At 54.9% G+C, this 14,787-nt stretch overlaps 2 protein-coding genes across 5 annotated transcripts in view; one reads left to right on the top strand and one right to left on the bottom strand.

Moving 5' to 3' along the window:
• The window catches only part of Unc13d (unc-13 homolog D), a 17,056-nt gene extending 12,276 nt beyond the window's left edge, over nt 1–4,780 (top strand). For both annotated transcript variants that reach the window (XM_029483105.1, XM_021177470.2), the window contains 8 exons: nt 62–141; nt 1,293–1,398; nt 1,470–1,541; nt 2,017–2,100; nt 2,196–2,316; nt 2,495–2,618; nt 3,031–3,227; nt 4,067–4,780. In XM_029483105.1, coding sequence (XP_029338965.1) covers nt 62–141; nt 1,293–1,398; nt 1,470–1,541; nt 2,017–2,100; nt 2,196–2,316; nt 2,495–2,618; nt 3,031–3,227; nt 4,067–4,176 — 894 coding nt within the window. In that variant the 3' untranslated portion in view covers nt 4,177–4,780. The remainder of the gene's footprint in view (nt 1–61; nt 142–1,292; nt 1,399–1,469; nt 1,542–2,016; nt 2,101–2,195; nt 2,317–2,494; nt 2,619–3,030; nt 3,228–4,066) is intronic.
• Nucleotides 4,781–5,437: 657 nt separating this feature from the next.
• Nucleotides 5,438–14,787, bottom strand: part of Unk (unk zinc finger) — a 30,455-nt gene continuing 21,105 nt past the window's right edge. Inside the window, exons 8-16 of one of the 3 annotated variants that reach the window (XM_029483364.1) lie at nt 13,762–13,904; nt 13,228–13,428; nt 12,455–12,520; nt 11,909–12,083; nt 10,774–10,875; nt 10,477–10,665; nt 8,407–8,504; nt 7,587–7,844; nt 5,438–7,059 (exon numbers count right to left, since the gene is read on the bottom strand). In XM_029483364.1, coding sequence (XP_029339224.1) covers nt 6,904–7,059; nt 7,587–7,844; nt 8,407–8,504; nt 10,477–10,665; nt 10,774–10,875; nt 11,909–12,083; nt 12,455–12,520; nt 13,228–13,428; nt 13,762–13,904 — 1,388 coding nt within the window. In that variant the 3' untranslated portion in view covers nt 5,438–6,903. Of the gene's footprint in view, nt 7,060–7,586; nt 7,845–8,406; nt 8,589–10,476; nt 10,666–10,773; nt 10,876–11,908; nt 12,084–12,454; nt 12,521–13,227; nt 13,429–13,761; nt 13,905–14,787 lie in introns of all 3 variants that reach the window. The other 2 variants (XM_021176103.2, XM_029483363.1) reach the window with 2 other exon arrangements.

Below are 14,787 nucleotides of genomic sequence, written 5' to 3'. Positions count from 1 at the left end.
CTCTCTCTCTCTCTCTCTCTCTCTCTCTCTCTCTCTCTCTCTCTCTCTCTCTCTCTCTCAGGCCATTCTGCCCCTGATGAAATTCTTGGAGGTGAAGCTTTGCTACATGAACACCAACCTGGTCCAGGAGAACTTCAGCAGGTACTCAGCAGCCCCTGATCTGCCCTCGGCCGCCATGTCTCCAAGGCCTCAGCTCACGCGTCAGTGGCATGTTGGGATTCCCTTTGGTGACTTCCTTGGAGGATGTAACCAGCTTCGGGGACGGGGAGCTCACTGCTTCCCTTAAAGATCCTTTTTCCTTCTGCCCAGCTCTGAGCACGGCAAGCCTTTCCCTGTATCCCTCCAGGCCTGGGCTCATCATGAGGGCCCCTGACTGCATCTCCTTCCTCTTCATGATCCAGCATCTAGTGTGGCCTACAGTCCAGGGTGGGGGTGGGAATGGGGCTTAGGGGAGATCTCAATATCTTTTTCTTTTTTTTTTTTTTTGAGGGGGGGTTTGAGACAGGGTTTCTCTGTGTAGCCCAGGCTGTCCTGGAACTCTGTAGACCAGGCTGGCCTCGAACTCAGAAATCCGCCTGCCTCTGCCTCCCAAGTGCTGGGATCAAAGGCTTGCGCCACCACGCCCGGCTCCAACATCTTCTTTAGTGGCTTCAAGATGTTCAAGTTTTATCAGTGTCCCAGCCTCTCCTGAGGAGTGAATGGGCCACTTGAGGAGCTGAGGAGCAGGACTGTGTTGGTCCAGAGCCTTACCTGTCTCCACGTGAAATCTGAGCCTTGACTGGCGGCCAGGATCTCCCTCCTAGAGTTCTGCTCATCTACTGACAGACAGCAGGGCTCCTGGAGGCTTGGACTCCTTCGGTTTTTATGCCATTTATTGAACATTTTTTGTGTGGTTGGTTCTGTTCTGGTCCCCCCCCCACACACACACACACACAAGCAAGAATTAACTTTCCTGGGGCACAATGACCACTTATACTGCTCTAGCTTTCCTCCCTGCTCTTTGGCGGTTTGCCCTGGTCCTACTGAAGAACATTCTCCACTGATGTTAAGAGACACCTTGGATGGGATTTTGACTTTTGACTCCCTTGGCCTGCCCCCTTTACACTCTAGGCGTAACCTTTCCTTTGTACACCACCTGCCAGCTCTAGCTCAGCCTCACGGTGGAAGGAACAGGTGGACGGGGAGGGAGGGTGAGCCTGGGTTCCCGAGGCCTCTCCTTTCTGAAGGAACATCTTTGCTTCCTCCCGTCGTTCGGTCGGTCCTGTGTCTGGCATCCGTTGGCCTCCCGCCAGCCTTCTGACTCTGTTGTGGACCCACACGCTTACTGTGCTGGTGGAGGTGGCTTCTTCCCAGCGTAGCTCGTCCCTGGCTTCTGGCAGGCTGAAGGTCGCCCTTCAGGTAATTGGACCAACTGTGAGAATAAGAACCCTATGCTGTGTGCCTGGAGTCATCTCTCCTCTCTTCCCCAGAACCTGGAGGTCTGCTTCCACGCTGAGGGCTGTGGCCTGCCACCAGAGGCCCTGCACACAGACACCTTCCAGGTAAGAACAGGTTTCCAGAGCAGTGCCGGGAACAAACCTTGTTCACTGGAATGAACAAAACAGGGCCTTGTTAGGGTCTCTTGATGAACCCTTAGTTTGGAGGTCAAGGCAGGGGGCCTACTTTGTGTATTCATCTGTATCCAGGACCAGCTATGTAATTCACGAAACCAAGTCCAATGTGAAAAGTTGGGCCTCTTATCCAACATTATTACAGATTTTGTGACTGTGGCAAAAATAAATAAATAAATAAATAAATAATCCAAATGTGGTGTCCTTCAAAGCTCAGGGTCGCTGAATGCCTGCCTGCATTAGAGAGATTAGATATCCAATGCAGACCATCTGGTGCTTCTGCCTCGGGGTCTCCCTGTGTGCCCCCTCTCTGATTCCATGGCCCCAGCACTTCCTATGGCGAAGCCACAGCTTACGCTCTCTGGGTGCCTAGCTGCAGCATAGGCATGACGATATGCCATTCCAGGCTCTGCAGAATGACCTGGAGCTGCAGGCGGCCTCCAGCCGGGAGCTCATCCAGAAGTACTTCTGTAGCCGAATCCAGCAGCAGGTGAGAAGCCCCTGCTGTCCTGGATCCACTAAAGGTCACAGTGGGTCCTGTCCCGACTCCCTCCCAGCTGATCCCTATGCACGATCCCGTGCCAGGCTGAAACCACTTCTGAGAGGCTGGGCGCAGTCACCGTCAAGGCATCCTACCGTGCCTCTGAGCAGAAACTTCACGTGGAACTGCTCAGTGCCTCTAGCCTGCTGCCCTTGGACTCCAATGGTAAGTGGAGGCTGCCCAGGGCCTCTCCCCACTGGGACCCCTGGAGGTTCAGCGGGAGCTTTGAGCACATCTCTTCCAGTTTTCAGAAGAGAGCCATGGTACTGCTTAGGGAGGCGGGAGGGGGAACATGGTGATGGCTGGGATTCAGTCAGCAACCCTCCCCTGGACCACTTGCTAGGTTCCAGTGACCCCTTTGTTCAGCTGACACTGGAACCCAGACATGAATTCCCTGAACTGGCCCCCCGGGAGACCCAGAAGCACAAGAAGGAACTTCACCCACTCTTTGATGAGACCTTTGAATTGTGAGTGAGACCCTACCTTTCTCCCAGTCTCTCCTCCTTTCCCTCCCTGGTTACCCTGTGCTCTGAGCAGCCTGTGAGATGGGTTTTAAGGGTCTTTGGGGATGAGGGTTTGCTTCCCTGGGTGGAAGGGGTGGATTCCCATACGTTGACTTCAGAGGCATCCAGGGAAGGATGCTGTATCCAAGATACTTGGGTACCTGATCTTTGTTGAAAATGGGCCTGGGGGCCACAAGGCCCCTTGTTGTAAAATCCAGCTGGCGGTCAGAGTGGGTGTTCTACTGTGTGGTAGAGATTCATATGACTGCCACATGCCTGCTCTCAGCAAGGGGATGCTCTGCATGGTGGAGAGATGGAAGGTTGATGGCAGATTTGGGTAAGGCAGTCGACTAAACCGAGTCTGACTTCCTGCCAGCCTGGTGCCTGCTGAGCCTTGCCAAAAAGCCTGGGCATGCCTCCTGCTCACTGTGCTGGACCACGACAGACTGGGAGCAGATGACCTGGAAGGAGAGGCCTTCTTACCGCTCTGCAGGGTACCTGGACTGACGGACTGTGCAGAGCCGGGCGAAGCACCTCAAATGCGTCTGCCTCTCACATACCCTGCCCCCAATGGTAGGCCTGAGTCCCGGGGATGGGCTCTCTGGCAGGGTGTCTGTCCAGAGAGATGGCTTCTTGGGAGAAGGGAGCCAGCAGAACAGGCACCATGGCCCATGTGGCTGAGTATTTCGGCAAAGCTCTCGTCTAATGGAGAGTCCTGTGAAATTTAAGTTCTGGCAGTGTCATGTGACTTCTCCTGGTGGAGAAGGAAACCTATTAGTTTCCCTGTGACAAGGGGCCAGGATCTTTGTGCTGGGCACACACCCTGTAGTGCCGAGTATGGTGACAGAAAGGCTCCCATGCCTGTCTGCATCATGAGCCCCTCAAAGTACCTGAGAGCTGGGTGTGATGGCGCAGCCCTGTAGGCCCAGCATTCAGGCAGGTGGATCTGTCAGCCTGAGGCCAAACAGAGCTCCCTAGTGAGGACCTTTCTCAGTCAGACAAGAACTACAGTAGGTACCTCCAGTTCTCATAACTCTCAGAGGTGTCCTCTCAGCTGGACTGATGAGCTGTGCAGAGCCGGGCAAAGCACCTCAAATGCGCCTGCCCCTCACATACCCTGTACCCAATGGTAGGCCTGAACCCCAGGCTAGGGGTCTCTGACTGGGTGTCCAGAGAGATGGCTTTTACAGGTGAGTAGGCTGAGACGTGAGGTTGGCTACCTAGCCGTATGTCCTCATAGAAAAAGGCAGTGGCGTCCCCACCCAGTAGCCACGTTTCCAAGCCTTGTTTGCCAAGGCAAATCTTGTCAACTTTGCTGGTCCATAGCCACCAGTTCCTTCAGGGTTGGCACAAGAATGGGACAGTATTATTTCTGAACCCAGAGTTGAACCCTCAAACCTTTCTCTCCACAGGGGACCCAATTCTGCGGCTGCTGGAGAGCCGGAAGGGGGATCGCGAGGCCCAAGCCTTTGTAAAGCTGAGGAGGCAGAGAGCCAAGCAGGCCTCCCAACATGCCCCGTGACAGGGCGGTGGCTGCTGAAGCAAAGCCAGAGTCCTGAACGTCTGGGGTCTTTCTTGTCACACGGAAGCCCTTCATCCTGTGTAACACAGGGAGAACCAGCATGGGGGGGGGGGGAGGGCTCAGAGGTCTTGACAGAACAGCCCTTGGTGATGACCATGACCAGGTTTTATCCTTTTTTGTGCCCTGGCTGTGCTCTCTGCCATGTTGTAGCACAGAGGAACATCTCCTGTCTCTGTTCCCCGCACCCCCGTCCCCCCAGAAACGCCGCTTTGGTAAGATAGCATAGTGTCTAGGGCCATCTGCCTTCTGGAACTTCTAGCTACTGGGGTGGGGCCAGACCACTGGGATCAGAGCTGTGGGCACAACTTCAGGGAGAGAGGACTGTCAAAGGCATCCTGGTGCAGGAGGGGGGTGGCCATCACTGAGGGAGGTGGGAAGAAGAGACTGGCTCTGAGGTGAGAGCTGGCAGGAAGCAGGGTTGGCACAGATGGACAGCCGCAGAAAGGAGTTTGGCTGTCTACAGAATAGCCTTCCTCCCTCAGATAGCACCTGCCACCTAGAAATGTTCTCAGAGAAAATAAAAATAAAACATTATCCACTGCCCTCAGAAAAATCTATAGTTGGCTTACAGTGGGCTCAGGAAGATCTGTCAGGCCCTCTATGCCTCCTCAGAATGCATTGCAGCGCTCTACCGGTCCCCGGGGTGCATGGCCACCACATGGAGGTCAGAGGAAGCTGACCCCAGTGGCCCTGGAGTAGTTGGCTGTATGTGTGTGCTGGCTTTTCAGGGGTTGGATCTCCTACATGGGTTCCAGCATTGATGCGATGTGGCTTGTGCAGGAAGATGTGTGCAGGAAGGGGCTGTCCCTGCAGAGCCTCCCTGGTCCCTCAGCCCTGACTCCGAACACACTTCACCTGGCACATCAGTCACTGTCTTTGATTGCTGCCGAGGACAGGAACCTGGTGTGGTGGGGCTGACCAGCTGCTCTGGATAGCAAGGGTGTGTGCGGAGGGTCTTCTGGGCTTCCAACTTGACCCTGGGAAATTAATGTGCACACACTGTCTGGCAGAGGGTGACAGCTCTTGTGGAGGCCAGGCAGAGCACCCAATTCAGATGTGTTCACAGGTGGGGAACTTCCTTGGTGGCACCGTCCCTCCCTCCCTCCCTCCCTCCTTCCATGTAAGTTACTCAGGAAGGAGCATGTGTCTACTGCCTAGAGAGATGGGGAAGGACCCTATTACTCTCTGGAACCCACTCGCAGCACGCCACAGAGCACTGAGCAGGACTCACATGCCCTGGGAGGTCACTGTCTAAGGCTAGGAAGGTCTGGCTTGGGGGGGTCTGAGCTGCCTTTGCACCTCAGAGACTCTAGGCCGCTTCAGCTGTCTCTTCACCCTGGAGAACGGGCAGCAGCCATTTCCATCTCGCGCCCCTGGAAGTCTGGATGTCCTCGTCCTTAATCCCATCCCATATAAACAAGCCACTGCAAGTTCATAGTTTATTTCCAATAAGTTTGTTGATTTTTGCATTTTTGTAAAAAAGGAGAAAGTTTTCACTTAATTCATTGAAAGCCCTTTCGTGCTGAGCCCAAGGGAGGGGCCTCTACTGGGCAGGTTCTCTGTAGCCCTCTTGAGCCCTCTGGACACCCAGTACTGGGAACAGGGCTGCCTCCCTCTGCCCACTCTGCTTTCCCGATTCACTGCATCTCTGTACAGAACAATTTTTAAAATTGAAGCTAAACACATCAGACAGGCACGCACACACATGCACACAGGCGTCTGCCCAGAACGGCAGTACGTCAGCTGCACTCTGAGAGCACCAAGGAATGCATACTACCTCCTCCCAGCAAGAAGGGCAGGGCTTGTGCCCCTTGGTCCTCATACTGCACTCCTCCCAACAATCGCCCTGCTAGCTGCCAGAGGGAGGGAGCGGCCGGCTCTACAGCCATGTGCCAGAGGGAAGGAGGCAGGGACAGGTGAGGGCAGTGCCAACCTGACAAGTGACTGTGGGGTCAAAGAGGCTATCTAGGGATTCCAGAAGGAAGTGATCAAGGAGAAGCCCAGGTTTCAAAACCCTGAGGGACAGAACTAGGCCTTGACCCTTGAGGAGCTTCAAGGGCCCAGGTGTGGGAGTGGGGCTAGCCTGAGCTTTGGCCTCCCTGCTCTCTGGCTGTCCCCAGAGTTAAATACATATTTGGTAAGCCCAGGAGCTAGTCTGGTTTAGAGTTTCAGAGCTGCCTGAAGCCCTCACAGCTGGGAAGTGGAGGCCTGAGTCCATGCTGACAGACTGTGGCCTGGAAAGGCAGGGTGAACGAAGCTGCCCTTCCAGCTTCCCAGCCTTCCCTGCTCTGGCCCCAGGAAGAAGTTAAAAATAGTTAGTTCCTACATAAAAAATGAGACAAAAACATATTCAGTGTCAAAAGGCCAGTGGGAAGAGGGGACGTTGTCTTTGAGCAGAAAGGATGGGGAAGGAACAGGAGGACTGCAAAATAGTCTCTTCTTTAAAAAGTGCTTGGTAAGTCTGCTTCAAAGTGTGTGTCTGCACCTGTCCAGATACACACAGACACTGTACACGCTGGCACCACGCGCACCTGCACACAGAAATGTATACATGTACAGAATCATATACATATACATACATACGTACATACATACATACATACATATATATACTTTAAAAAGTCCTAGGCGAAAAGGTCTAGGCCCAGCTGGGCCCGGTCTGCAGGGTCACGACTGGAGGGCATGGGCCCGGCTGGGCTGGCAGACGGGGCACTCACTGCCCTCAGCACAGAGCTCACACAGAACAGCGTGTTGGCACGGCAGCACTGCCCGGGTCTGCTCCTGACACTTAAGGCATTTCACTGACTGCATGTGGAACACAGCCTGCGGGGAACACAACATCGCAGTTACTGGAATGCTCTGTCACCTGCTTGGCCATGACCTTACCAAGCAGTTCTCTTGACTCTCGCTTCAGCATCCTTGGGAGGACTGTGAGACCCAAAGCTCACCCTTCACAGGGGCCCACCAGCAAGTGAGAGCATCTCAGCTTCTGAGCCACCTGCTGCCCAGCTCTAATGGCCTGAGATAGGGGCAGCTGGGTGGCAGGTCCCATCCTCATGATTTGGTTGGTACAGAGGTTAACCAATGAGGCTCAGGAGACATGCCAAGGGAACTGCTTCTATCAGGAGAGTTACCCCAAGGGACCAATAGGCACCTGTGGCCTGACGACCTTTCTGGAATGTGTACTGGCGTGTGGGTGCCAGAGAAGGCACTATAGGGAAGGCACTGGGGGCACATAACTCAGCTTAGGCTAATGGCACTGGAGTGGACACCCCCACCACTACTGCTTTTTTGCTTTCCTTCTCCTCTCCCAACGGACTGGCATCAGTATCTGCCTAGTGGGGGCTGACCTTGTCCACTTGTTCCAGATGGACCCGCAGCTGCTTCTGGATGGAGTACAGGGTGGAGAGGGACAGTGCCTCCAGGTCAGGGGCGGCTGGCAGGGTCTGGGCTTCTGGCACCGTGTGCAGCCGCTCCAGCTCCTCCTGCAGCTTCTTCACCCGCAGCTCCAGGGCATCCCGCTGCTCCCGAGCCAGCTCACACTCTGCTCCGGCTGCGCTGGCCCGCTCACCAGCCTCCTCGGCTTCCTTCTTCCAGGCATCACAAGCCTGTGGGCCCAATAAGGAGCGCCTCATCATGATGGCCCCCTGCCCCTCGTCCTCCCCCACTCTGAGAGAGCACTCTGGGAGCCATTCTGGCTATGGGGTCTGCTAGGAGGCCTGCTGTCTGGGGAGGGGGCAGGGAGAAGGCTGCTGCTGCCTGTGGAGAAGAGAGGTTTCAGGACCTTGGCAGACCCCCCTTTATATTCAGAGAAGGGGGCCAGGCCTAGCATGACAGGGGCACAAGGCAGGGCACACATCTTAGCCTGCATCCCAGGCAGCTGGGTGGCAGCTGGACGGGTGGCCTAACTCAGAATCTAGAAGCAGAGACAGGCAGGAGGTCCTGAGGCCACTCTAAAAACAATTCCCAAATGGAGTCTCAGGCCTGTAGTGCCAGCCACCATAACAGTCTGACTGGCAAGACCAGTCCTCCATGTGGGGGAAGGCAAGTACAGTTCTGTTCTGTTCTTTAGGCCCCTGCTTCCCCCACCCGAATGCCTGCTGTGTAGGATGGGCTTGGGCTTGATGCCACAAGGCACTGGGTACTGCAGGTGGGCGTGGGGCCCGGTACCTGCTTGGCCTGCTTCCAGGACTCCTCCCACTGCTTGATGGTGCCGTTAGCTTCATCTAGCTCTTGCCGAAGCCGGGCCAGCTCAGCAGCCCCTGGCCCTGATAGGAAGGCAGGGGAAGTGCCTGGGGAGAAGCTTCCAGAGGCAAAATGCTCCCAGATGCTGCTGTTCATCCCGTTCAGACCTGCCCCGGGGGAGGAACATCAGCTGTGCAGGGCGTAGGCCCAGGCCCTGGCCAGCCCTGCATGGGCTGCCACAGGCTGGCTGAACACTGGCTGAGTGTATGAGCTTAGTGTGTGACGGTGTCCTTGGCTGAGTCAGATCTGCCAGTTACCTGTCAATCTTAGCATCCTTTTCTGTACCGTGGAATTCTTATCATGGCCTCGGGGGCTTAGGACTGGGTGGGAGTGCATATGTGAAGGTATCCTTTTGGAGTATAGCATCCCCGTTGAGAGGTAGGGAGAGGGTCCTGACTGACAGGATCTGGTAGGTCAAAAGCCACCAGTCAGCACCTCCTGTGAAGGGAGGGCCAGAGCAGGAGGGGCCAGGTAAGCCTGGGCTATCTCCCTTGTTTTGCAGACGGGACAAAAAATGTACTAGTGAAACCACTAACAGAACAGGAGAGCCTCGTTGTGTTGTCTGACTCCAGAAGCCTCCTTCCCCCCAGCTTCCCCTCAGCAGGCTGCCATGCTATCCACAGCTCTCTGGCTGCCAGGGCAGCACTATCTTCATGACCTTCCTTATCTCTCGCTGGCTTCCTTCCACCCAGGCGCACTGTTCTAGTCTCTTCTGCTTTGCTCCCTTCCCCACTAACTGACTTTCCCCCCTCTGGAGTAGTATCAGCACATTGGGAAAAAAGACGACACTGGACTGTTGCACACTTCACACAGACCTCTGAGCTTGACTTTTGAGGGCGGGGGGGGGGGGGGGGGGAGGAGAAGAGAAAAGAAGAGAGATTGTCCTATGATACACCTGCAGTGTGCACTGTCTGACCCTGTCTGCCAGGAGAGACCTGTAGACTTATATAACAGCTAGTGTTCGTGGATCCTGTGTCACTCAGTACACTTGTGTGCCCAGCACTGCTGGTAGAGGCTGAGGTGACACTTGCATCGATCTAGCAGCAAGGTGGGAGATCTCCAGATGATACAGCACTAGCTTTTAACTGGATACAAGCCGTAAGCGCAGAAGTCTCCTCTCTACTGAGGACGAGGTGTAAAAGCTGAGGTGAGGAGTCCCTAAGCTGACCAGCACTTGGAAGGCCCACTCCTCTGACTGGAGGTCCAGCTGGCTGGGAAGCAGGAAGAGGGCTGGGGGTTGTTTATGAAAGACAGGGGCCTATGTTGAATGCTGTGTATCTATTAATGGCCTCAGGGAAAACCGCCTCCCCACAACCCCCACCCAGCCTCCATTCCAGGAGCCTCACTCGGTCTTGGTGTGGTAGCCTAGTGTCTAGGTCTCCATGCTACACATCTCCCCACTAAGCCTGGAGAGTACTCAGGTGGCTCTGGCCCCTCAGGTTAAAGGCTGCACAGGTTAGACATGGGTCCCTGACACCTCTCCCTGCCAGGAGGACTGTGTGGGCCTGCTCTCACATTTCCTTTGCTGCTTTGTGATCCTTAATGATGGGACAGGCTGCTAGGAACTCTGGGTACTGGACAGTGTGCCTGTGTGTGTGTGTGTGTGTGTGTGCGCGTGTGCACGTGCATGTGTCTCCTTGGGGGAAATCATACCACATGCTAAACCGCTCCAGTGTGATCAGGCAAAACTGCACTGAAGAGCAGTCCTCCACCCTGGAGCCCAAGGCCACTGCTTCTCCAGGTGCCAGCCTGTCCTAATGCATGCCTTGGCAATTCACTTTCTTCTCACGACCACTGCACCCATTCCACAGTACAGGAAGCTAAGACAGAGGCTGGGCTTCTTTCTGCCTTCTGGTTCAGCCATGTGGGGATGGAGGGAGAAAGTGTCCAGTCTGAAGCCCAGGCTCTAACCTGTAGCTGGGTGATGTGTCATGGGCAGAGCCAACAAAAGAATTTGTTGAAAGTCACTAGGTTCTTATCCAGTCCCTTTCTTACCCAAAGATCCATGTGACGCTGAGGTCCCCAAAAACGTGTTTTCTGACTGACTCAAGTGGCTCTGGGGCTGCTGCAGGAAGTGTGAGGAGAGGCTGACGGGAGGGGACGGAGAAGCAGAGTGGAAGGAAGCTGAGCTGCCCAGGGAGCCAGGGATGTTCACAGGCGCGGAGCTCTGCAACAAACTGCCGCCTGCAAAAGAGAGTCAAAGGGTGGGCTGGGTGAGGGCCAGGGAGCCATGTGGGGGCAGGCGAACCCCAGGGCGCCCTTCAGGCTGTCCCAGCCACCCACAGCCAGTACCGATCGTGACGCTGCTGGGGTGGGGCACTGTGCTGTTATCAAAAGTCTTCTCCAGGGCAGCCACTCCAAACTCATTCAGGTCCAGGTCATCCAAGGCAGACTCTAGGGACAGAGACTCAAGTGTGGGCTCCCAAGGACATCCCCTTGGCTCTGGGCTTCCTGCCCTGACTACTTCATTCCTGGTCTTTTTTTTGTTTTTTGGCTTTTTTTTTGAGACAGGGTTTCTCTGTGTAGCCCTGGCTGTCCTGGAACTCACTTTGTAGACCAGGCTGGCCTCGAACTCAGAAATTTGCCTGCCTCTGCTTCCCAAGTGTTGGGATTAAAGGCGTGCGCCACCATGCCCGGCTTCATTCCTGGTCTTTGCCTTTCTCTGCTCAGCACTTCAGCCCATGCCAACCCTAAAGACACCTGCCCAGTCCAGCCCAAGTGCCCTTCTTTCTGAACTCTTCTTTGATATCACTAGGAGGAATCAAGATCTGACCCAGTCCAGTGTGGTTTGGCAAGTCAGTATTCCCCAAATTCTGAAGGCTGAGATGAGGACCAGGAGTTCAAGGCCAGCCTGGGCTATATAGCAAGACCACATCTCAAGAAGAAAAACTTGACTGAATTCAAGATTGCAGCGCAGTCTACACAGTGAGTTGCAGAAGTGTAGTGTGGTCTCCCAGTCCAGGCCGTGTGTTTCACTCTTAAAGTTTCTCAGGGCCCTTTGAGGGCCATGCACATTAGGGACCTGCAAATGTCAGCGCGACCTTTGGAACTGGCCTGCTGAGGAGAAGGTAGTTTCTCTCCTAGATGGCAGAAGCAGCCACTGCCTGCTTCCCCCGGGCCTGCAAAGGGGCTCTGGCTTTTTCCTCTTGGAGCCGAGGACCAAACCCAAGGCCTTGCACATGCTACCACTGAGTCACACGAGTCCCTGGCACCAGCTCCGTTCATCAGCACTGAGGATGGATGCACAGGTGCTCAGTCGCCTGAAGGGGCTTCATGACCTGGTCTTGGTCCTCATTCTTAGAGTGTCTACCCCGACAAGCCAGATGTCTAAAGTATGGCTATGCTCATCCAGGTCTCACTTGAGAACACCTTGTAGCTCTGACTCCAGGTCCAGTCCTAGGCTCGCAAACAAACCCTGCCTAGTTACCTATGACCGACTCTACCGTGTCGCTGGTAGGGTAGAAGGGCAGGGCATTTGCATTCATGCCAGGGGCGCTGCTGGTGCCTGCAGGGCTGGGGGGAGTGGCTGCCAAGCTGGAGGTAATACTGGAAGAGATGCTGGAAGTCAGGGGGCTGCCCACAGGGAGGATGCCCAGCACGTCCTGCAACGAGAGTGGGGAGAGATAATGGGATGCTTGCCTACAGAAGCTTTGGCAGAGAGAGGCTAGGAGAGGCCAGAGGGATAAAGGACCCAGGACTTCATAGGCTGTTGAATGGCTCTAGGTAGAACAGTGGAACACTCGTTACCCTGAGGCTTACAGTAGGTGGGGATGAGAATGGGGACTGACATGCTCCCCAAACATTCCTGCCGATGGCTCCAGGCATGACCCCCACCCTCTATAGACTTGTGGCTGGGTGCCCCTGAGTCCTACCTTAGTTTGCAGAGAAACTGGTACCTACTTGCTGACACTAGCTGGGACTCTGGGACTGTCCTAGCCACAGTGACAGCATAATGAGAGGGAGAACTCTGTACCTGTTTGGGTTGAAGCAGAGGCTGCTCCTGACTCCTGGGCTCTAGCGAATGGGGTTTTAATTTAGCCTGAGAGAGAGAAATTAGGGAGAAGGAAGTGACTGCGGTGCTGGGCAACTCCAAGGCTGGGGTCCACCTGGCCTTGCTATGTTCACTGAGACTGGAAATACAGGGGAGGGAGAAGGAATGACAGGGCCGGTCACCTGCCACCCAAAACCACTACCACTGCCTCCTCCTCCTCCTTTCCCTCCTCTTCCTCCCTCTCCTCCTCCTCCTAGCTTTCTCTACACATATATCCTCTCCCTGCCCCCTTCTCTGCCTCATAGCCTGAACACGAGGCTGGTTCCTTCTCCTTTGTGACAAACCCAGGTTTGTCCCCAGCTATTAGAGACTCCTCTGTCTTGGCCTCAGGCCCTGTCTTCTTATCAGGCATCACCATTTGGAAGGGAAAGGTGACAATCTTGTACCCACTGACTAGCTTGACAGCTCTGGGGCAGCCAGGCAGCCTTCTGCAGAGTGCACACAGCTCCATGAAGGGAAAGTGAGAGCGAACCCCTGAGAGGGTGATGTGCGGTGCGGCCTCCTGAGCCTTCGCAGCCTCAGCTGAGAAGCAGACTGACAGACATCAACCCTCAAGACACTGAAGAGGGACTCAGGTTAAGCTCTCAGTGTCCTTCCCACAGGTGAGCCAGGCCTTGTCGCTAAGCTGCTCTTGCCCCACAGAAGAGGCTCAGCTTCCTGGCCTTATACCCTCCACTGCTCCTTGAGTCTTTTACCTGGCACTTGAAATTCTTCAGGTACTCTGCCCCAACCTGGTCTTCCCTTTCGAAGCCAGGAGCTTTCTTGTAGCTGCCAGGGGCAAGGCTGGACTCCCCAGGGAAGACCAGGCCCTCCAGGTTTGAGGCCTTCCTGCTGGGGCCTGGTGGGGAGCTGCAGAGGTGAGACGGACTGCCCAGGCCACTATTCCTACAGAGGAGCTGCAGAAGAGGACAGGTTGTTGATGGGCAATGGGCACCGTGGGTGAGGGGAATGGCCACCCTCCAACCCTGCTTTAAAGGGTTGTGGTCAGTGGGTATCAATAAGCACTCGGGGATCCCGGAGCCTCAGGGATCTGACAGACAGAAGTGACAGAAGGCTTATCCCAGCTCTGCCCAGGCTGATCACTACTGGCTCTGAAGATACATCCCCACCTCCCTGCCCTTGGCCCCAGGACAAATACCAGAGCCTCAAGCTCCTGGGGCAGAGAAAGTCAGGAGCTCGCTCCTGGGCAGGCAAGGTGCCCACCCACTCACTCCCAGACGGGCACGTACGGCGCTGAGGTCAGGGGCATGCGGGCTGGAGGGGCTCACAGGGACCGAGTCTCCAGCGGCAGATGGCATGTACAAGACGGGACCTGGCTGGGTAGGGCTGGACACAGCTGAGGAAGGCTGCACATCATCACTTAAGGGTGGCGCTGCAAGAAAGGATGGCGGTCAGCAGGTTCCACGGCCATGTCTGTCCCTGTACACCTTCCACAGAGGCCATACATGTCTCTGCCACCAAGGCAACAACATTGGCATTGTACATTCTACAATTAACTGCAAATGTAAGTAATATGATGGGCTTCTTCACTCCATAGAAAAGAGGAGCGGTTCAGAAAGGTCAGGTAAGTTTCCTAAGATAACAAGACAGGAGACAGCAGGGCTGGAATGTCAACCCCATTTTGAGGAACCCAAACTATCGAGTCAGAGCTTCTCTGTACTGCTGCAGTTGGGTGGTCCCAGTCTCGATGGCCACCGGCTGCCTCTGAGCCCTCTATCTGCTTTCCCCCAGAGCTTTCTGTGTATTTTCTCCTCTCAGAGACAGAGCTAAACCACGGCAGAGAGTGAGCAGAAGATCCTTGATCTGCAAGGGGGGAGGTGGCAACCCCAGCACCCATGCCACGACAGACGAGACAGCTGGGGCTAGCCCTAGACTCGTGCTGTTTCACAGCGCAGCAACATGACGCTGCCGAGCACTGAAATGAGCTGACTTACACTGAAATGGGCTGTAGAGGTTAAAATGACTTGAGGGAGATGGCTCAGCACTGACTGCTCTTTCAGAGGTCCTGAGTTCAATTCCCAGCACCCACATGGTGGCTCAAATCATCTGTAATGGAATCTGATGCCCTTTTCTGATACTCATATACATAAAATAAATATATCTTTTTAAAATTTTATTTTAAAAAATGACTATCGCTGGTGAGATGGCTCAGTGGGTAAGAGCACCTGACTGCTCTTCCGAAGGTCCAGAGTTCAAATCCCAGCAACCACATGGTGGCTCACAACCATCCGTAACGAGATCTGGCGCCCTCTTCT

The sequence above is a fragment of the Mus caroli genome, chromosome 11 (genome assembly GCF_900094665.2).
Source record: "Mus caroli chromosome 11, CAROLI_EIJ_v1.1, whole genome shotgun sequence".
NCBI classification, from domain to species: Eukaryota; Metazoa; Chordata; class Mammalia; order Rodentia; family Muridae; genus Mus; species Mus caroli.
The sequence above is the reverse complement of the archived record's forward strand: the minus strand, read 5'-3'. Positions and strand labels throughout refer to the sequence as shown.